This window comes from Solea solea, chromosome 15 (assembly GCF_958295425.1).
Source record: "Solea solea chromosome 15, fSolSol10.1, whole genome shotgun sequence".
Classification (NCBI taxonomy): Eukaryota; Metazoa; Chordata; class Actinopteri; order Pleuronectiformes; family Soleidae; genus Solea; species Solea solea.
Window position 1 is genome coordinate 22,067,817 of NC_081148.1, and position 23,795 is coordinate 22,091,611.

The 23,795-nt window shown below is 39.9% G+C and overlaps 1 protein-coding gene across 2 annotated transcripts in view; it reads right to left on the reverse strand.

The window, feature by feature from the left end:
• Window positions 1-23,795, reverse strand: part of adam12b (ADAM metallopeptidase domain 12b) — a 100,297-nt gene that overhangs the window by 58,831 nt on the left and 17,671 nt on the right. For both annotated transcript variants that reach the window (XM_058652315.1, XM_058652314.1), the window contains exon 3: window positions 20,856-20,929. In XM_058652315.1, coding sequence (XP_058508298.1) covers window positions 20,856-20,929 — 74 coding nt within the window. The remainder of the gene's footprint in view (window positions 1-20,855; window positions 20,930-23,795) is intronic.

The window sequence follows — 23,795 nt, forward strand, 5'->3', positions numbered from 1 at the left end:
TGACCAACAGAGAAAAAAAAAAGAATCCAATAGAGATGCTGGAGTGGGCAGCAGACCAATATCAACCAAGCAGGCTGACGAGCCCAAGCCTATTTAAATATTGACTGACCAAAGCAAAGAAACCAAAGCCGTTCACTGAGTCGAGATCCTTTGTTTAAAGTCACACATTTGAAATCTTTCAGCAAAGACATCACCAGGGTCCGAAAAACAGATCTGATTCAAGGCAAAGGAGCAATGACACTGAATTTCTATCATTTCTTTCTTTTACTGATTTAAGACAAATACTTGAGTCAGTGTATGTTCAAGGTCTTTCCTTGTGTAGAGCAGAGAGTAGTAGAGAGTAAGAGTTATATGTTGATATTCAAGTCAGATGGATATTAACCCTCTCCCACTCAGCAAAAACATGGTTTTTAGATAACCAGAGATGTATGCATCTGAGTTGTGCTCTTTTAGATCATATTAGTACGTATGCTGTAGGTTTGATGTCTAGATAATGTATTTGAATGGTGTATTAACTTGCACTATATATATCTTGCACTTTGACCCTTCCCCCTTAGGACTACAGATGGAAATTAGCTACTAAGCTACTGTCTGGTACAAGCATCTCTGCTGATAAATAAAAAATGAAATGAAATGAAATATGACCATCATGATAGAAGCCGACGTCGCAAACGTGTGACACTCTGGTGAATCTTGTCTGTGATTGGACGGGGGTCGTTCCGTGGAAGTCCAGAGGTTCTACCGTAATGACAAGTATATGGGCGCAAGACTCTATTTGTGTCATAGCACGTTCACACTAAAATGCAGCAAAGGGAGATAAAAGGCCCATGAGGGAGCATAGATAAACTCATGTATAATTAACAGCTGACGTGGGACTGAATCTTAGTTATCCATCAGAGGCACTGTTAGTTGTACAGGTAAAAAACCGTGTTGTGTTTGAGATAAATATGATTTGACTGGCTATGACTGTTGTTTTATTTGCATAGTGTGTTTTGATTGGCTGACACCGACGCAGACCTGCCACTCGAAAAGCTGGACATTTAGAGAGCGGCAATGTTACGTGGACGCCGTCTGCTGGTATGCTGGTACGAGGCCAAACCACAACTCAAAATATACTGAATAATCACCAAAAACCACTTTGTGTGAATGGAAGGCAATGAGAAAATAAACATTTCTCTTAATCTCTCAATCCCCAGGTCTTTCAATAGGACATATTCGCGAATCTGGAGGCTTCAGAAATTGGGAGTTCACACTCTTACGGGTGAGGTCACCACTGGTCGCCTCTCGTCTCCACCGACCTATGTGCGAATCGTCCGCCTCTTACACCCCACAGGCATTCGTGGTGAAATGCATACGTATACGGTCTGATAACACACTCAAATGACATTTTCCCCACGTTCAATCACTGACCATATGATTTCTTTCACGCCTGCTCGGCTCGTTGAAGAATATATATGGACCCCGAGGAGCATCAGTGACAGAAAGTAATAAAATGCACTGATAGTGAGTGACAGCGAGGTCACGTGATTTATCTCTCGTCAGGAGGTGAGTAATAATGCATTGTTTGAAATAAAAAGCAGCCATGTTGACAATGCTGGTGCACTGCACGGCATCTGGACCACGTTCCTCATCACTTGAGCTCACTTGACTGAAATCTGACTGTAATACTGTGTGTAGAATAAGTGCCACAGCATGTGATTCTACATTGATTGTGAGGCTATTGTTGGCTTTCATGTGAGGAATGTTTGCTCCTTCTGTTACAAAGCATCTCCAAAGGGTTCCATCGCAGATGTTAATCATTCCAGAAATTCTCCTTTTTGTCACCCATTGCATTTCATTTTTTTTTTTTTTTTTTTTTACAAGCGCAGCAAAGTCTTAATAGAATTTGTGCAAAAAGGTGCACGGCTGCAGGTGCAGAGCGAGGATTAAAAATGGCATGGTGTCAATCCCTGGAAACGTTTTATGGTTTTAATGAAAGTGCACGTCAGTTACGGTGTGAAACATTGCGATTTCTGTCGCCGGAATAATTTCCCTCAGTTGTGAAGTAAGTGGCGGCCAAGAGCACTGAGGTAAAAAAACGGAGCAGTTAAGAGAATGAGCCGCTTCATGGCTGTTGGCTTGAACGTCCGGAATATTCTAACTCAATTAAACGATCCTGACACTAAACATATTTTCCCTCAAAACTATACAAAGAACATGAAGTCATGTTCTTCCCCCTGCGCCCCTTTAAAGGGAATAGTCTGTCAAATCAGCGGGAGGGAAAAATGTGCTCACACAGAGCGCAGCGAGAGCGAGCGTGTGCATGAATAAGGACAAATTCTCCTACTTCACTAGAGTGAAGGGGAAAAGAGGAGCTCGCTTTGCGTTAGTGAAAGGATAAAAGGAGGATAAAAATTATCGTCTTTTCACAAGGGTCATTATTTGTTGTTCTGCTCCATTGTCTTTAAACCACTATTTGATTTTTAGTTTCTTGCTTGGTCTTATACATTTCTATCTTTCCTCTTTCATTGTCTAGCGCTTCATCCTCCACGTAAGGGTTTGCGGCATAGACTGAAAGACGGGGTACACACTGGACATGTCCCCAGTCCAATTGTGTCCAATTGACCTCTTGATTGTCGGGAGGGAAACAAAGAACCTGTGGAAAAACCCACTCACACACGGGGGGCAGATGAATACTCCACACAGAAAGCTGAACACGGCTGAACTGGGATTTGAACTGCCGACCTTACCAGGCCCCCAGTAAAGGTTTTTTTTAAGGTATTTTACAGGTGGTTAACCATACACACTTGATAAGTCTTGATAGGACAGTTTGAGTCAAAACAGTTTTTAACTTTAAAGATATTAAAGTTAAACACTTCCTTATTATTAAGGATTTAAACATGTTTCTACATCAAAGTTCCTTAACTCTCCATTAAGACTGTGTACATTAAGTACATTTTTGAATAGACTTCTCACCAAGTTAAAGGAATACTTCATCAATTTGCATTTAGCTTTGTATTAGTAGAATAGAGGTAGTATTTTTGAAAAAGTGTGCTTCCCAAACTCATTTTTTCCTTAGTTGAGAAATATCTTCCTTCTTTTCTTTGTTACGTGCCCACCAGGGACACCTGGTCCTGTTAGCGTAGCTGTTAGCAAAGATGGCGGACACTGTTTACATTCTGGGAATGAGGTACCGTCCCGTCCCCCTACGGGTGGGTCTAAAAAGTGCAGAATTGGCTCGGACCAAATGTGACTGGTGGACACGCAACAAAAAAAAGAATGAAGATATTTCACGACTCAGGGGAAAGTGAGGCTGGGAACCACACTTTTTCAAAAACACACTACCCCTAATTTAGTAATACAAAGCTAAATGCAAATCTGTGAAGTATTCCTTTAAGTCAGCTGCTATATAAGCACCGTTTTACACCAATTGAGTTCACTTCTCATTGACAAACACTGAGAATGGTGCCAAAATAATAATAAATCCTGTCCATCCGGTTTTTGGCACCCCTTTTTGTTAGGGTACCAAGCACCAGGCTCCTGCTAGACACGCTGCAAATCTGTTGATTTGTCAAACAGAGAGTCATCACTTATGTACGACGGTAGAGGGGAAAAAAAAGAGAAGAAAATGGTGGTGTTTTCCGTGCGCTCTTCAGCCGTCTATCAAACTTGTCTTGTTGTGATAAACGACCGCACGTCAAGAAGAAACAACACTTTATGTTGGATGTCCTCCATTTTCTGCACTCTACGTTTTACGGAGTCACATCCTTCTTCTTCTTCTTCTTCTTCTCTGTGGAATTTATGGGCCTGAGATACATCGTGTGAAAGATGTCACGCCAATTCAACCGACGCATATTATGTACGTAAATAGCTACGTAATTAACGTATGTGGCGCGCTTACCCCTACGGTCTGAACACAGGGCAGATCAGGGTTCATCATTCCAAACTGCACTGCACCGCTTAGTGGAAAACAAGGCTTCAGTTAATGAGCGGCCGGTGTTAGTATTCTCTTCACATATCGCTCCACTGAGGCTGTTTGTTGAAAGCGATGCTCTTAAACATTATTCCATAGCGTATGATTCTTTATTAACTTAACAAGGGAGAGGCAAAAAATAGTTTCTGGTCAGTGGATGATGCCGATGATGATGGTACTAACTCAAAATACCCGCAGGCAAAAAAATCACCATAACAAGCAGAGCGCCATGAAATCTTTATATGGCGTGTGAGGCGTTTGAAAAACGTGCTCTGAAGAGCAGAGAGCCGCCGTCGTGTCTCATCAATCTATTGAGTTTGACTGAAGTTTAAAACCTGGTGCTGATGATCTTCAATTACTGACCGACAGATTCCTCAAAACACCCAAAACAGAAAAATCAATCAATATCAGAATAATCATGTTAATGACTGAAGCAAAACATCTGCACTGAGAGATTTTTCTTCAAAGATTCAAAGTATTTTCTTAAATTTAGTTTTTTTCCCCCTCTTTAGAGCGGTTACAATTAACACTTACTCGATTAATCTATTATTAAATGAGTCGTCAACTATTTTGATCATCGATAATCTTTTTTTTGTCATTATTAAAACAAGTTTTATGATTTTTCAGCTTCTTAAATGTGAATATTTTACCGGTTTCTTTGCTCCATAAACCAATGAAACCATTAAAACTGAAAAACTTTGGTTTGAAAAACAACTGATCAACATGTTTCCACATTTTCTGACTAAACAATTACTCAAACAATCGATAGAATGAACAGATGAATCGATGTATCCCATATGTATCTTCACGAGACAATAGGTTGTCAGATAACATCACTATTATTAAGTAATACTTGAAAATAAAAGCTATTTTTGAAGCAACAAGTCACGGCAAAGGTAGTATTGCTTATACAAAAATATTAACCTCAATAAATCATCAGCTAATGATAATCAATCTGAACAAAAACACGTTTTTACAGTCAATGAAAAGTAATCGCAGTATCTGTAACATCAGTATTTACACTTTAAAAAATGCTGTGACGCCAACAAAAAGCCAGAATAATAATAATAAAACAAAAATACTAAAAAATTTAAAGCTGTAGTCCGAAGTTCATCCAAAGACACTTTTATGTTGTGTGTTGAAATCCTCTTCACGTCAAGATGTCCATTAATAAATAAAGTTGTGTTCCTGTGCACTGTAACGGACTCAAAGGTTGGTGGGTTTGTGGCGAGTGTGCGTAAAAAAACCCCCACAACATATGAAACACGTGGAAAACGAGTGCAAGTGCAATAGCTTTTACATCTTCATTAAAAGTTTGTGGGAAATAAGTATTCTAAACAACCTCTGGGAGGAGTTTTGGTATTCTCGTCCAGTGCAGAGATGAACTGCTGCTTCACTCCGGCTGTGCTGCTGTATTCCCATTCATAGCCAGCTACACACCGGAACTAATGAGTGACTGGGGATCTTCAAGGGAGGTGGTCTATTATTATTCATTGAAAAAGAGTAAACAAACGCATAAATGCTCATGTCAGAGGGTTCCTATCTGTCCAATTAATCTATGGTGTCTCCCCAGGGCAGCCTCACTGTTCAGCCATACTTTTTTTGTCTTGGGGGGGGGGATGTGATTAGGAGCTGAGCAGAACAAAAAAAATCTATTTTGTCTTTCTTCCTTTTTTTTGCAAGAATAAATCAGAAACTAAAAAGGGAACATGAGGTAGTTGAAGCATATCAATATGAATCATCCTCTCCCATAGTCAGAGCCATCGCAGCGAAGTGATTTGGTTTTTTTTGAAAGTCGACGGACAAAAACGGCTCAACTCGGCGAAACTTTAACTCGCGCCCCGCAAGAGACGACTGCCTCAGTGAGACACTTCATCTCTCCACTGACTGCACACACATCCCCAGCCATCAGCATTCTTCCCTCCTCGCCAACAGAAAAAGAAAGCAGTCTCACGTCATTAAACCCCCGCTCTTAACACTTTCATGGACGCTGCGCCGATTCTCCAATTGGATAATAGTGTATAATTTGTCATTCTCCACCCCATTACCTTGTGAACATGGTGAAGAAAACTTTCACTTTGGCACTGATGTATCATTCTAACATACTGATCAGGGTGAGCAGTCTGTCACCACTGCTGATGCTGCGCAACGCCAGGCTTCTGGGTATCGAGCGCCAGGCGTCGATTCCTGGCGCTAAAACAACAGAGGGCCTTTAAGTTAGAGACAGAGAGACAGAGAGAGATATACGTATATGTGTATATATATATATGTATATATATATATACATATATATATATATATATAGAGAGAGACAGAGAGAGATACATGTATATCTATATCTATCTATATATCTGTATATAGATAGATATTTTATATATATATATATATACATATATACATATACATATATATGTATATGTATATGTATATATATACATATACATATACATAAACATATATATATATAGAGAGAGAAAGACAGAGATAGAGATAGAGAGATATAGATAACTAGAGATATAGAGAGACAGAGGTATAAAGATATAGGAGATAGATATATATAGAGGTATACGTATATATAGAGAGATATATAGATAGATATTAATAGATATGTAGATAGATAAAAAGACAGATAGACATAGATAGAGGCAGATATATGGATAAAAAGACATATAGATATAGAGACAGATAGAAACACAGATATATATATATATATTCATATATATATATATAAGATAGATAGATAGATAGATAGATAGAAATATAGACAGACAGACAGAAGTATAAAGATATATATATATATATACTACATACATATATACATATATGTATGTATATATACACACATATATGTATACGAAGTGTATAGATAGATATATATAGATACAGTATATAGATAGAAATAGAGACAGATAGAGATGTTGATAGAGATATTGAGAGACAGAGAGGTATAACAATATAGGAGATAGCTATAGATGTAGAGATAGATATTGAGATATAGATACATAGAGATAGAGACATACAATGTGTATATATATATACACAAATATATGTAGAATTATATCTTGAGATAACTCTGCATTTGTTGGGTCATATTTCATATATTTGTATTTGTTGTATTGTCATTATAAGTGTATAGTTTATTAAGTGTATACTAATGCATCGATATAACTAAGGAATCTCACAGTTTTGGGATCAGTAAAGCTCATCCATCTGTCCATACATTCATATACAATCACATTCACTATTACGCGTGAATATATTATAACTCTGTTATATCCCACTTTTATATTTAATATAATAAATATGTGATTGATGCTGAACAAAAACAAACATTTACCTGCCTCTCTGCAGATTTGTTTTCAGAGCAAATCTGTCAAAAAAGACACTGCAACTGTTTTTATAATTCCACAAAAAAAAAGCGCCCCCCCATGGCTTCTGTGTTTACACTCGTAGCCCCCGGGTGAATAATTGTGCTGTCGTCGGCGTGTTTTCCACGTGGATGCGGAGCAGCAAAAACTTCCCCTTCAGTCAATGATGTCAACTGATGCATTTCCTCTCTGCCTCGTTTTCCCAGGGACCTGTGGCTTCATTGTGAACTTCCTTCTTATGTGTGTGTGTGTGTGTGAATGGAGCCATATAATGTCAATGTGTGCATTTCTGTCAGAGGATAGAGGTTTGGGGACACACTTGAGGACAAATTCAGGTGGGAAATAGGTAATTGGGCTGGTTTGACATATTTCTTTTACACATTATTTAAGTAAATGAGTAATAATTGGCAACCTAAGCCTTTAAAATGTTCATCTGGACTTTTTTATTGAATTGAATTGAATTGAATTGAATTGAATTGAATTGAATTGAATTTAAAAAGGACCAGAGAATGTCCAATAACTAAGTGCTTTTGTCCATTTTCCCAGAATAACTTCCAATATTTACCAGTTATTTACAATTTACTGCATGTTAAAATAGTGTATTAACAATTTAAAATGAAGAAGAAAAAGGTTTATTTAGGTTGTAAATGAACAGATTTTGCATTTTTCAGAGTCTTTGTCTCTAAATGTGCAAAAACATGCCACAAAAATGGAAACTACTGTATGCACAGGTGTTTTTCCAACTCTATCCTCTCTGGCGACAAAGACGCTGATTCTCCGGCTTCCTGAAACAGCACGAAATTACCGTAATGACCACACATTGGCTTCGACGTGCAACTCCGAACTACTGAAAATGCAGAGTTCTCTTGAGCCAACGCTCGGTGTTAAAGGGTCATGTTAAACTTAATCCAAATCTAACAGATTATTTTGATCCGACACGAGAGACAAAAAACAGAAATAAAATGCTGCACATTACATAAACAAATGCCAAATATAAAATGTTGTGGGTTAAAGCTGACACTTCCACCTCCATATTTATGGCATACCCTACTGTATTATTATTATTGACTAAAGTTCACTAATATTTAGTTTTATTGTATTTCTTACTTTTCATGAATTTAATATTTAGTTTATACATGAATTATATTTAAAATGTTTATCTATACAGTAAGTGCACTGCATTGCACAAACTGCAGATTGCAGAGACGGCCCATTTCGATAAATATTAAAGTGAAGCAGTGTATGCATCATTTCATAGTATTAAACTTTCATTCCTAGAGATCTACACTGGAAAGTCCTGCTCACAGACGTTTATAATTATGGTAAATAAATTCACTGCAAGTCCTCAGAGATAATCTATAGCAATGTGACATTTTAAACTAATGCATCGCATGCGCACAGCTCTCGTCACGTGACCTTGCAGAGCTCTGAGAGGTACGACAGTACATGCACGCTGATATTATGTGTTAATTATGCCCACTTGAAATGCATACATGGATCAATAGAGGCTGAACGGACGTGGAACGTACGTGAAAACGCGAATGTGAAATCCTGCCAGCAGGGAAATTCTGTTAAGCAATTTCTGTACCGGCGTCTAATCTGAATTTATATCACCTGTACGCGCTGACGGCACGGTGAGCGATATTGCTGGCAGTAACCTTATCAGATAAACTCCATTGAGAGGCTGGAACAGCTGCTGAGCTGTGCCGTCTCAGGTATAATCACCCTTATTTCTCATGGGTACGCAACAAAAGACCAACTCTCTGTGCCACGCTGAGACACAGGAGGAGGACGATGTGAACCACACACACACACACAAAGCAATTCCTCTTTTGACAGGGATTTCTCATTAAAGCTCTTATGGCAAAGGCTTTTGGAAACTCGCGCACAGACTGATTCTGGGAACTGTAATTTTGAGACAAACTGCACACTAATGGCTGCATCCTGTGGGAGACAACAGTACCCGGGCGGGTTATACAGCACGGTCCAAGCGTTGCATTTTGAGAAATCTATTTATGTGCAGCGGACTAACGTAATCACTCATGTAAGACACTCTACAGGATGTGTTTCCTGCTGATGCAGACAAATGGTGCCCGGGATTAATATGGATATTATGCATAATCAACATCTGTACGCCCATTACGCAATTTCACAAAGCTCCAACACAGATAATAAATTTCCTGCTCACCTACAACAAGATAATAGCTCATTCCATCTGACACAATAGAGCACATGACAGAGTGTAATTTATAATAAAAAGTGCTTTGTGAACAGAGATGTAGGCCCCTCCCCCTCTGTGCGTTCAGAGGCTCTTTCTCTCAGTGATTTGCTCAGAAAACTAAAACAGAAGAAAAATCGTTTATGCTTACATGTTACTTATTGTTCGTCCTGTGAGCAGATGGCCCACTCCCTCTCTCTCCCTCTCTACTGTAAACTGAATGTTAGTTTAAAAGCACTTGAACATTGGTGATGTTCTCTGGCATCAATGAAAAATAATAAAACACAACACGACTGTATCAGTGAAGTGACGCAAAAAAAGCCTTTAAATTTCCTGATGATGTCATAAGCGCTTTAGTGCTGCTTTTTTTCTTAATATAAATTGTTATAAGAGCAAATTTGTACATAATATAACATTTCTGCCGTTTTTGTTAATGCCATTTCTGTAAAACGCTCGATATTGAATCTGAATCACATTTGATCAGTGAATCACGCATGTTATTTCCTAAATTAAAGGCTGAATAAAATGCTTATTTATTTATTAAACAACTCTCTCAGGATGCATCAGTAGGTTTCTACCCAGTCGCCGGGAATGACTTACGTGTTATTGTGAATAACATTATCATCGTTACTGGTCAGAAGCATGTTATTTCTCAACTTAAATCATTGCTTGGTTGAGCTATAGTTACCACAAATTACAGTCATACATTTTTTTTCTAAACGCATTTTGTCATGTGGTTATTACGGTAATTTCACTCGTGATGTTGCAGGAAGCCGGCAAATCAGCGTCTTTGTCACCAAAGAGGAAAGAGTTGGTAAACACCTGTACATACGTGTAGTTTCCATTTTTTGGCCGTTTTTTTTTTTTAGCAAACATTATTTTAAATATGTTTTATATGGTTACTATACTATATACATTTCAAATTTAACACGCAAAATCTGGTGTTCGTGTTTTTCCGAAATAACACTTTTAGTTTTTCTTCATTTGAAATTGTTAAAACACTATTTTATCATGCAGTAAATTGTAAATAACTGGCAGATATTTAAAGTTTTTCTGGCCCTTTTCATAGTTAAAATAAGCAAAAAAACTAAACTCCCAGATGGACATTTTGAGGGTAATCTTGATAGTTGATCTGTGAGTGTTTTTTTGGAATATTGTGTTCTCCAGATGGAAAAAAATGTTTCTGAGATCACAGCAACACCAACATCTATTCAGCTCCTGACGATGTTCTTCAAACATTACATTCACTATAGAACAGATGGATAGAACCTGAAAGGCATCCAACCAAGGCTTTGCCGGTGTGGTAAGAGAATATAAACTGACGTTGACCAGAAATCTGTATATGTAGAGAAAGAAAGCGTCAAAGTGAATTAAAGGGATGGAAAAATAAAGAGTATGAGATAGACCTAGAGCAAAGCTTGGCTCTGATGGTTGGCTCCGTTCCCACGACTCCAAAAAACTACCACTCAAATCTTTTTCCCCAAACAACACACCAGACTCCTCACTCCGTTTCTCTCCCCACTTTTTTTTTTTCTTTTTCCCTTAGTGTCCTTCAAGATCAGGCCAACTTTTCCCAAGGACACTTTGCATTATCCACAAAGTCTTCAGCCAACTAATTAAAGATGGCAGGAGGCAAAATGTGATTACTGTGTGCTGTACGCTTAAGAAAGATATCACTTCAATGTCAAAAAAAGAGGGGAAATTTTCCAGTCAGATCAATACTCAAACAGGAGGAAAAAAAAGAAGAAGTGTGTTTTGGATGAGTCGACGCCGCCCATGCACACACTGCAAAAACGCGAGCTGGAGCAGATCTGGCTGCAAAAGCATTTTGTTCCTGGAGCCGAGATGGCAGCGAGCCAGAGCAGCAGGTAAAGGACTTACAGCCGCCGCAGTTAACCTCTATGAAAAACTTGGATTATGATCCAGGGGGAGATTTATTTCAGGTACCACTGAGACAGTAAAATATGATACAATGGACTGTTCCAGTGATAAATCAATGAGTCTGAAGGATTATCAGGCACAGGAACTCTGCACACAAGGTTTGAGGAAAAATGACGAGGAACAAAATTGGAACGCCAACACAGCTTTTATTCGGTCTCTGTGAGAATGAAAATGGAAACAATGTTTGTTACAAATTAATCTGCCGCCATATATGTGAACATGTACTGCAACATTATTACTAATGACAAGCTAGCATCGGCGCTTTGGTTGTCACCATAGACCATATCTGAAAAAGAACATCCACTTCTCCCAAGGACACCAATGTGCAAGTAACAATATAATGAATAGCCACCAGGGGGCAACCCATATGTTTACAAATATAATTCAATTTGAACAGAAGATTATGGGAAAATAAGCTTCTAATTCTCACTTGATTTAATACAATCACTAGTTTGAGGTCTTGTCAGGTTTGTAAATTATATGCCCATTTAGAGGAAAGTAGGCACCAGATTATGACATGAATGGACAGTGATTGACAGCTGATAATGACAAATGGCAGCCTATGAATTTTGGTTTGCAAAACCTCAAAACGGTGCCACCGAAATTTACAATTCTGGCAGCTTCAGAATGGGAATTCAGATTTTTATAGACAACGTCACGACTGGTTGCCACTTGGTTGTTGCCATCTCCATGTTTTTGTAAAAAAAAAGGATTATTTAGTCGGATAAGAGGGGTGGATATAAAAAGTTATTTTGTCTGCATGTTTTTGGTCCATTGAAAATGAACACAAACAAGTATTCAATCTAAAATATACAATTTTTTGGGGGTTGGGCGCCAAACTGTTTGCAGTTTAAACCAATTTATTTTTGGAGGAACTGTGTGCCAATTCGCTTCCAACCTATCTGTGCCAAATATTGCTACCTGTGTGCGCATCCAAGTGAAGAGAACAACATAAATTAAAGTGAGAGGGGAAGATGCAGCTGCTCTGGCTCCAAAAGCTCAGCTCAGAAGTCCAGAAGAGTACAAAGTCTAACCTGAAGCAGACAGGCAATCCCTTTTTTTTTTAGAAGCTGCACTGTGCACTGTCCCTGATGCACGACATGGTCACTGACAACAGGCATGTGCACAGTCAATGACCATGAATACACACAGGGATATAAAATAAAAAGCCCAGCCAATGGGAAAGAACTCGACCCAAAACTGATTTTGGCTAAATAGAAAAAGCCAAGCCATTTGTCCTGCTACTGTGAACACTGTGTTCTGGTCTGGCTGCCTCACAGTCCAGGGCGGGGCTAGAGGAATAGGGCTCAGATGTGCCAGCCTGTTCATTTTGGAAGGTATAAAATGTTTAGACTTATTTTTGTTAGTACAGTGAGAATAATGCACCGGAAACAAGGCAGCGTTGGGTACCAGTACAACACTCAGGGTTTAAATGTAAATGGTACATGGTTTTCATGCATTGTTTTTATTTATTCAGTAAAATACAGTTTAGTTTAAAGACTAAACACATGGAAAAATTATTATTCAATATGATTATTCAATAACCTCAAGAACGTAATCAAACAACTCTTGAGATACTGTAGTGTCACGATCTTCCATTTGGGCAATAATATAAAGTCCAGTGGACATCATTGCTCTGTAGCCTGACCGTGCAATAACAGGAGAATCATTTGCGTCATCTGTGTCATCTGTGTCATCTGTGCTACTCCTGCTTATAGGCGAGCCGAATTTAACCTCGTATTGATAAATTAATTTACTGTGACAGGACGTGTGAAGGGCGTGGAAGGACGGGACAGGAGGAGGAGGAGGATGATATGAAGGGGTTAGGAAAAAAACATGGACGTGGACAGGAAAAGAGGAAGAGGAAGTGAACGGGCAACTGACGACATCACGGCACATGTGCAGATCACGACCTTGCGGAGTTTGTTACAGGTCGGCAGAGATTTTCCTCAGACAGCAGAGAAGTTTGTTTCACAGCCGTGATTTGGCATCCGAGTTGACAGCCAAACAAGCAAGAGGAGATCATTCTTTCCCACATGAAAGAGCGGCGACAAAAGACAGAGCAACGTAGAGTTCAGCTTATCTCACGCGCTTGACAGATCTAATTAGTCTGGAGGAAAAGTGGGATTTTTTTTCTCTGTGGTACCACATGTGCATTGTCATCGACGTTATTACACTAATGTGCATCTTTCCTATAGAAATCAGATCATGTTGCTATGGGGATGTTTTTTTCTTTCCCTCCCTTGTCAAGAGCATAATGACTTTGTTTAGATGTGGCGTGCGTTTCAAAAGGGCTCCTTTTCCTCTTTTCTTTCCTGTCACAGAAGAATGAAAGGAAATGTTCTCACAGGGAAACGCATGGTCTCTTTTCACGGAGCTTGTTATACGTACACATGCAGCTCATTGTGTTTCAAGGAGAAAAGCTGACGGAGAGAAAAAAACTAAAACAGAACGCATTTGAATGAAAACTGCACACTTGAATAGGACTTGAAGTGGCACACGATGACTATAGATTTGAAGAAAACTATATTTAGGGTTGTTAGCATGTGTCACCAGGGGAACACTGACTTCCTTTAGTGGCAATCTGTCATTTGACATTTAGATCTGACGATAAAAATGTGCTTTGGGTGATCGGACAGTAATAAACTGAGGGCAGATTATTGATCCGACTGACCAAAACATTTCCAGAGGTTGTCAAGGATACAATATGACGACAGTGAACACACGTTTACTTTATTATTACAATATTTTCAGCAGCAGTTTGCACCGAAAACACCAAAAACAGCCACCTCATCTTATTCAAAACATGTGCATGAAAGTTGAAACCAATTAAAAAAAAGTTAACTCCTACAAAACTGCTTCAAGGATGCAGAATGGCATACACTTGCCCGGGGCCCCAAGATGAAAGATGGAGTGGGGCCCCCTTGGGGAGCTGCAAAACACCATAAAGGGCATTTTAATTTCATCATTTATTAATGAATCCATTAACGTACTTTTAAATCATGTACTTGTAGAATATTTTTATGCCATTTTTGTACATCCAATTTTAAATTGAACATGTATGTTTCATCTGTAGGGTTCCGTCCTTTATTGTCCATTAAAATATCCAATTTATTATATGGTAATGTATTTTTAGACTGACGGAATACATAAAATGTTATAAATAATTATGTATTATCATTTCTGTGAAAAGGTGTTATGTTGGGCCTCCATGTCCCAGTTGCCCCTAACATGCTTGGAAACGCCCCTGCCATCATTTTCTGTTCTTTTTTCCCCTTTCATTCTTGATTTCTCATAGATGATGTAAAGCACATTGTCAGAGTGATAAAATCTCCCTGGAAACACATCAACAACAAGTATAAACTTAACCAGATTAAAATCATATTTGGACACAAGAGCAAGGTGTTGGAAACCAAGCGTCTCTTATCTACTTGTACAAACTTTCCCTTTGCGTCAGGATGTGTTTCTATTTCATATATAAAGCTTCTTGAAGCCAATGCCGTTTTATCTGCTTGGAATCAGTTGCAAGAAACACCTGAATCTGAGAGAACCTGTCTCACTGGTTGCCTTTAAAATAATTCTGAATAACTTGGGATGGCAGGTGAAGCTGAGGCTTTGACTCATGCACTCTTGAATGTGTCCGGTTTTATCCGCTGTTGTCAGGAATCTGTGATTTTTAAACACAATGAAACTTTTCTGCAGCTCTTTGTCTATTCTTCTCTCGCTCTCACACACTCACATGTACAGTATGAGCACCGTGGTCCCCCAGACAGTGCTATTGAAGTCTTTAATCAAGACTAATGTGGAATGTCTTACGCGACCACCATTAATCATTTCAAATTGCCCTGCTGGGCCATTGATCAATGCTATAGATCACAGCATTTGCTGCTAGCACAGGTCTGCACGTCTGACCAGCCCCTGCTTCCACTGCACAACCAGTCGAACTGTAAATATTACATGTAACCGTGTCATTTCCATCGCTCTGATATGGAAAGAAAACATAACAACACATCCTTCATGAAGCACATCATCCACATGGAAAACCTTTTCTATTTCATTCATTCTAAAAAAAAGTGTTCCCCTTAAAATGACGCCAACTGCTGTAGTAGATTAGAATGAGTCTTTTTTGTGATCGTGAATTTGACCTCTGTATTTAACCCATCCTTGTTACACACAGTAACAAACACACACACACACACACAAGCCTGGTGCAGGAGCTTATCTCAAAACAAGGCTGCTTGGGTATAAAGCTGACATGACAATGTAAACACCTGTGGTGGCACCTTGTAAAAGTGACAGAGTCTTAAAAAATACAGAAGCTGTTACTCACAGCTTATTTTATATTATGTTGAGACAGTTTGATCCAAGTGGCCTCCACCGCCTCGTAAAAAAACAAAAAACCCAACAAATTCAGCCCAAGCTTTGTGGAATAAATCCAGAATTTACAAGGTTTACAGTCAAACACACTGATGTGTAACATACACATTATTGGAAACTACTTGTTTGTATTTTTGTAACTATACTTTTTCTCCTCACACACAAACATAACAAAGTTGGAGCCCACTGATTTCTGTCCGCTCGGTAGATTTGTACTTGTTGTGATTTGTCTTCCTGCAGACTGTTTTTCCTGGGACGGGGCCAAGTGGTTAACAAACAGCAGTTTATTAATTGGATGTGGACGCGTGTTTGTATAAGGGAGGACCGGGATCGTTTCACACTGGCCTTGGAGCAGGTGTTCTGGGGAGCGGTGCCAAAAAAGCAAAGTGCACAGGGTCAGCAGATTCAAGCAAAAACAAAAAAAAACAAACAAACAGAAACCCTGCCGTAACTCAGCACAGAGAGGCCCCACATCCTAATCTCTTGAGTTTATTTGCTTTATACTCTGTACAAGTATATAATGAATGTTCCTCAAAAATAAGTTTGTTCGCTCTCTTTTATTTGCCTGATTCAGCATTTTGTTCTTAAGTAGCATCACAGTTGAATAACTTCTGTACTGTTCACTTTCAAGCAATACTTTAATTGGATCCAGATCCCTGTCTGCCAAGGACCGGGTGGTGGCTGCAGGTGCATCAGTCTCCCCGCGCTAAAAGATGGAACGCACCCCAGTCACACCCTGGATACAAAGTCCTGTGGCGATTGGGGAGAGGTGACGGGGGCAGGATCATGAAGTCTGGAAGCCCCTATCCACAACCCGGCACACAGGTGGTGGGTGTTTGATGATGGTTTAAGCCCTTGGATGAGGCAGAAAGAGCTTTTCCGTGGCTGCACCCATGACTGAGCAGCAAGGATCCACACTGCTCACCCCAGTAGGGGAGAAGTGTTAGAAAAGGTACCCTAAACATAGCCTGCCTCACCTACCCTGTCTGGATTACCACATACAGAGGGGTCAGAAACCTCCTGGCATCTCCACCTCCTGAGCTGAAAAGGTGACTAAGTTTTAAACAAATCACATAGTCATAAGTAGCCATTTAAAATGAAAATACAATGCTGTAACTGTGAAACAAATATTCTAATCACATAAAAGGAGAAATAAACAAACCACAACATAACTAAATTACTAAGCTGTTGCTGTATTAAATGTATTTACTGTTAAAATTTTTACAGTCTGTAGCTTAGTGAAGACTTTATGCCATATTTAGGGTCAGATTAACAGGTTTATCTATTTTCAGATATCCGATCAAGTTATCTTTCATTCATTCATATCATTCCTATTGAAAACACATGAATAGAGCCGTGGATATGAACAGTACTGAGTACCACAAACACACAGCCTTGGGGCATTAAACATGGAGAGGGGTTGCCTTGAGGAAAATTCAGTCATGTAGATTTATTGCCACGAATCTAACGTCATCGGTTTGTTTCGTTCACCTTTTACTCGTCTTATCAAACTGCAGCCGTGACGAAGCAGAAACACACAGAGGTCAGAGACCACCTGTTCTCAGCTGATTCAACTGGTGAAGTCATATCAGAGGACACATCTGGTCTGACGGGGAGGAAGAGGAGGGATGACAATGACAGCTCGCTCGCTGCTGCTGCTGCTGCTGCTGCTGCTGCTGCTGAGCCTCAGGCTGGTGACAGATGACTCACAGCTGAGGCTGAGGTCACTGGAGCTCACACGGAGAACAGAGAACCGAGGGGTCAGTCTGGACACCCACTTTATTTTCCCTCATTCTGTGCAGTGACATTTTAGTTATAAGAAGTTTTTGTTTTGTTTGGCAAGACTTTAAGATTGTGTTGTGTGAGGGTTGTGCGTAGAGGTCAGGTTTTATATGCTTTTACGATGCTGATTTTTTAGAAATCCATGCTGCTAATGGCCGAGAAGAGATGTATTCATCCGATTTCCTCCATCTGATAAAATATGACGATAACAAATGCTAATGGACTCACTGGGAGAGGAGGAATAAGACAAGGGGACAGGTTGAAAACAAATTAATCTCTTTGTCTACTATGACTTGTGTATTTTTATTTATTTATTTTTTAATTATATCATTCATAGATAATTTGCTTGGCCCAAAAAGGCTGACAAGATATGATTTGGAGACACAGACTAGCAAATCAAATCAGGACATACTGTAAATTATACAACTTATTGACATTAAAGTCAAAACAGTGTTTGCATGAAGTAATAATGAGTGCACCAGAACATTTCCAGACTTTGATAAGACGTCTATTTCAGTTAAACCATCATAATAAGGAACAAGCGGGACTGCAGATTACTCTCATTTTCATACTATATAGTGATAATTATGGTCGTCTCAGATTAACAGAACATCAGAGATGATCAAATGTTTCATTTTCAAATGTGGGCAGCAGTAGTTGCCTCTCAGCGTGTGATCCAGAGTCACGGTGATGGATGTGTCGCCAGATGTCGATAATTGCCGAGTCAGTATTTGTGTTGTAAAAAGCAGCAGGTGAAAAAAAAAAAAAATAAATATAGCATCTCCATTCTCTCTGAATAAGAAACACGGGCAAACAGGACCTGAGTCAGCGGCAGGGATGCGACGATGTGGACATTTTCCCACCAGGTAATGAAGTCGTGAAAAAAGTGGTGACACAGAATACACTATAGTGCTGCGATAAACATTAGCTGAAAACAGAGATCTCGTTTTTAATTTCAGAATGATTCATCCGTTCTTGGAAGAGTAAAATGAGTTATCGATAAAGTTTTGCATCATCTCTGTTTTTGAACACAAGTAACATTGATTACAACGACTACCGCGCGATTCCTCGTCAGCTGCAGATTTTCCAATCAATTTCAAATAAGATTCACAGTTTGCCTCAGTGTTCTTTACAATCTGGACACGCAGCGTCATCCTTTGGCCTCAGACACAGAACAACTCCCAAAAATAACCTTTTACCACAAGATAGCACAAGTCTGACATGATTCAACTCTCCTTCGGTTTATTTACGGCAAACACTTTGTGCGTGGGCACGGAACATAGATCCACACGTTTATGAACTCTGCATGACATTCACCACTTGTTTCACAGTTCACTGTTATTTTCCCGCAGGTCTAAAAGGGGAATGGAGTGATGAAAGGAGCGAGAGAGAGAGAGAGAGCAGAGCAGAGGAGGGGAGGACAAGTGTGTCCTCAGAACCCTCTTCTGCCTTATTCTTTATCAGCTTTCATCTCTTGGCCCTTTCGAGAGAGAGAGCGCGAGAGAGAGAGAGAGCGCGAGAGAGAGAGAGAGAGAGAGAGAGAGAGAAAGAGAGAGAGAGAGAGGGAGGGAGAGAGAGAGAGAGAGAGAGAGAGGGGAACCATAAGAGTCCAATCACTTGGAACGATATTTTCTCCCTCCTCGAATGCACTACATCACAGCTGAGACACACACAACTCCTTCTCATTTTCGCATATATAATATCAACAGACTCATGCTGCGTTCACACGATACTCCATTACTGTTTGAGAACACAAATTCTGCTCTGGATACACCAGCGTTTTAGAGCCCAGGCTCCGCTAGACTCGGTCCGATTGGGGGTTGCAACATTCAGCCGGTCCGAGTTTGCTTTCACACTTTCGCACTTTAGTGAAACAAACCGAACCTTTTGAATAACGTAATTCCCCTCCTCGCCTAAGGCGGCGCTGCGTCAAGAATTACTGAAGGAGAAGACAAAGGACAAAGAATGAACGAGAAAACTGGCTCATCTGTTGGTTAATGCAGGACAACTTCTGTTTCCTCCACATAAGGCAGCCCGTGGCCAAGTGGAAAGGGAACTTGGCTTGTAAGCGGAGGGTCGCCAGTTCAAATCCCCACCTGGCCAAAAAAGGGCTAGGGTACCCAACCCCCAATGCTCCCCGGGTGCTACTCAGTGTGGCAGCCCACTGCTCCTAATTCTAGGATGGGTCAAATGCAGAGGAATACTTAACCTAAGGGGATTAATGAAAAATTAATCTTAAGAGCTGCAACAATGGGCTCAGCCATTTCTATCATGCATATGTTTTGGTTGTGTTTACCCACAATGCCCTGCGCTGAAGTCCACGTCCTGCATTTGAAGCGAACCAAACCCTATTACACAAAACACATTTTCATGTGCTTTGTTTACTTAGTGTTCCAGTGTAATGTTAAGGAGTAAATCAACTTCATTATCAGTTCTCTTTTGTGAGCTAGATATATTGTTTGTCTACCTGAGCGACACGGTGCCTTGAGATAATGCATGTTGTGATTTGGCGCCAATACTGTACAAATAAAATGTAATTGACAGTTTGTTTTGTCTTCCGACTGGATAATAAAGGGTTTAACGGTTTAGTTAGTTAGTTATATTACCGCCTGCTGACTTTGCATGACAAAGATGTTTTTGAGAAGTTTGTTTGTTTTAAAAATAATCCTGTTCACACACGTGAGGAGGGAAAGCTGATGTGTTACAGTCGTGCCTCAACTCGGAAAGTTGGAGCATCCTCACAAAAGCCAGGATGGCTGCCACATGCGTCAGTAGCAAAAACCCTCTCCCACTGTAACTGTTAATTGCACACCTGTCTTATTTGTTTCACATCAAGTCATTTGTACACATAGTGCTGTTTTTATCGTGGACGCTGTTTGTGTGCTCAAGATACTGTGTAGAGCGGGGGTGTCCAAAGGGCCAGATTTGATAAAATGAAGATTTACGGGGGGTCAATGGTCCCTTCAGACCTTTTTTTAACTGTAAAAGTTAAATACAAATGTAATGTTTACTTAGTAATTTACTTTTCATTGTCACAAATATGTTTTTTTAAATGGTAATGCAACCAAATCTAAGCCACAAAGGACCGAAAAAATAAAAGTTTACCTTTCTTAACAAATTACCATTAAAAGTGGACTAGGCCTTTAGCAGGGAGTGTGGGTTCATCTATTGGCACGAGTATGGAAAGACAATCAAAATGAATCAGAGCGAGACTCACTCGTTTTTCTCCAGCAACAAGATCAGCTGTTCACCTTCTGCACGTACCAGCAGCTGGAGTGACGCAGGATAACTCTGAAACACACACACACACAAAACAAGAACATGACTTTTCGAGAGGTGGTGCCCAAATTTCACACATCCCGTGTGTGGTTCAACATTTGGAGTCCCACGTCACCTCGCTCTGACACACAAGGCAGGATGTGGCAACGAGGCACAATAGAGGAGGAGGAACAGGATGAAAACTTCCACATCCCACACTTCCCAAGTCTGTGCAGGACAAAAAAGTTTTCACAACTTCAGCCAAACGTCTAGAGATTTTCTTCATTTCCATCTCATTTTCAATCCTATATTCAGCACTTTTGCAAAAAGTTTTGAAAAGGTACTTAATATTTAGATTCTTATCCGCCTTGCAGTTGCATATGAAAAAGATCCTATCTGCCCCTCTGTTCCACATTTACTCCGCAGCGGCACAGGGACTTCAAACACACAGCCGGCACAATTAGGATCTACAGTAGAGTCAAAGACATGGACATCAGAGTCCTGAATCACATGGTGTGGCCCCTTATCTCCGGATAGGATCGTGACGGCAGACGGAAGAAATGACTAATTCTAAAATGACACTAAGGTTGATTTTTCAAAGCGTCTTAGTAAGTTAGCTTCTTCCATCTTAAGCAATTACTTCACTCTTTATGTCTGAACCTGACGGTAAAAGCCTTCCCACTACCCTTTGCTTTCCATTGGGATCACATTTATCAGATTTCGGTTTTTTCTATTCAATAATGTTTAGGGTCTTTTGAAAGTCAGCCATTTGTGACTTCATGAAATCAAATTATAGTCGCTGATGACAGTTTTTTTTTTGTTGGTTTTGCTTGTTTGGTTTTTTTCTGTGTTATTAAACCAACAGAAACCATGGGATGTTTTGGGGATTTTAAATCATACTATGAAAGATTAGTAGGTTAGTCAACCTACTAATCCTTCCATCTTCTACTGCTTTATCCTCCACAGGACGGTCACAAGGGGCGCTGGTGCCAACCTCAGCCTGACATAGGGCGATAGGCGGGGTCACACCCTGGACAGATCACCAGTCAATCACAGGGCCACATACTGTACTGTAGAGGCAAACAACCATCCACTCTCACACTCACGTTCAATTTAGAGTGTCCAATTTACCTAATCCCCATATTGCATGTTTTTGGACTGTGGGAGAAAACCCGAGCACACACGGGGAGAACATGCAAACTCCATGCAGAAAGGCCCTTGTTGCGACCAGGGCTCGAACCCGGGTCTTCTTATTGCAAAGGCAAGAGTGCTAACTAGAGCTGCAACTAACGATTATTTTCTCAATGAATCCATTAATCGTTTGGTCCATAAAATAGAAAACCTTAAAAATGTTGATCGGCGTTCATCAAACCTGGAAATGATGATGTTCTCAAATGTCTTGTTTTATCCATAAACCAAAATGATTCACTTTTAATGATTTCTTTATTACCCAGAGCAAAGTAATGAAGAAAATATTCACATTTAAGAAGCTTAAACAATCAGATACCGATTAATCGATTATCAAAATAGTTGTCGATTAATTTAGTAATCGATTAATAATCGATTCATTGATTAATTGTTTCAGCTCTAGTGCTACTAAACAACTACTAAATTGTGTTCAGTATTTTTAGAAAATTCAAAAGTCCAGATACATGAAAGCACTTAAACTAAAAGGTCAAGGTTCAGTGCAGAAACCACAAAGCCACAGTGATGCAGGAGATTTTAATGGTAACATTTTGAATGCCTGGGATACGCTAACGATTGAATCCTGTGTGACGTCCCCCCACGAAGAAAGAAAGCTAGAAACAGACATTTGTGAAAAGAGTTATCCGTGTGAAACCTTGCCCTTACAGCTGATCCTGTAACACGACAGCCCGAGACATGCACAGTGAGGAATTGTGCATGTGTGAACTGTGTTCTTTCTGCAGTGACATTTCTTACGTCTGCTAACAGCCGCCCTCAGGCGAACACTTTTTCTCTCAGAAAGTGGCCTTCAGCTTTATCTGAGAGCTTGTGTGCTTTTCTTGTGTGGAATTGCAGCTGCAAGTTAAGTGTGTGTGTGTGTGTGTGTGTGTGTGTGTGTGTGTGTGTGTGGAGAGTTTATATCATATCAGCGGTCCGGCAAAGACTGTAAGCAATGACTCTGCGGTGCTTTACGGCTGCTTGATAACCTTCTATTGACACATGGGGGCAGCTATATAAATCCGTTATCCGGGGAGGTTGGGTCTCTCGATAAGACAATCACCAGCTGCCCTAGCGGTCACTTTAATTTAGCGAGGGTCAGCTTATAGACAGCCTACTGTAAGAAGCCTCTCTATCTCCTCCGCAAGAATGGTCTGTGTCAGCAGCAGCTAAAAAGCACACGCATATCTGATGGAGATATAATAATAGGGTCCATAATTAATTCCATAAAAGCACCAGTTTAATTTTCCTCACTCCTATGTGACATGTTTGCCGTAAACAGTCATCTTGTAATTAACATCCCTGTCCTTCCTCTATACTGACCGACCTTGAGAAAGGAGCAAAAAAAAAAGAAAAGAACTCTGATGGTGTGAGAGGAAAAAACATTAGATTTCTCAGGAGGTTTTTAACACCTACACATTTCCCGTCTCTAGAGATTCTTCTTTGCTTGTTTTCCCAGCCTAGAGAGTCTGACATGATTGTTAATGCTGTGCCGTATCCATGCAAAGGCAAGTGGGTAGTTTTTCTGCATCGGTTTTACAAAATTAATCCTGTCACACACACACACACACACACACCAAGTTCTCAGAAACAAGTTGTCCATATTAAAAACACAAAAAACCTCATGTTGAGTGCTGTCACAAGCATGCCAAGTCAACAGGTGGCGATATAACCATCACTGTAAAGTCCTTTTGGGCCAATCAGAAGCGAGACAGAC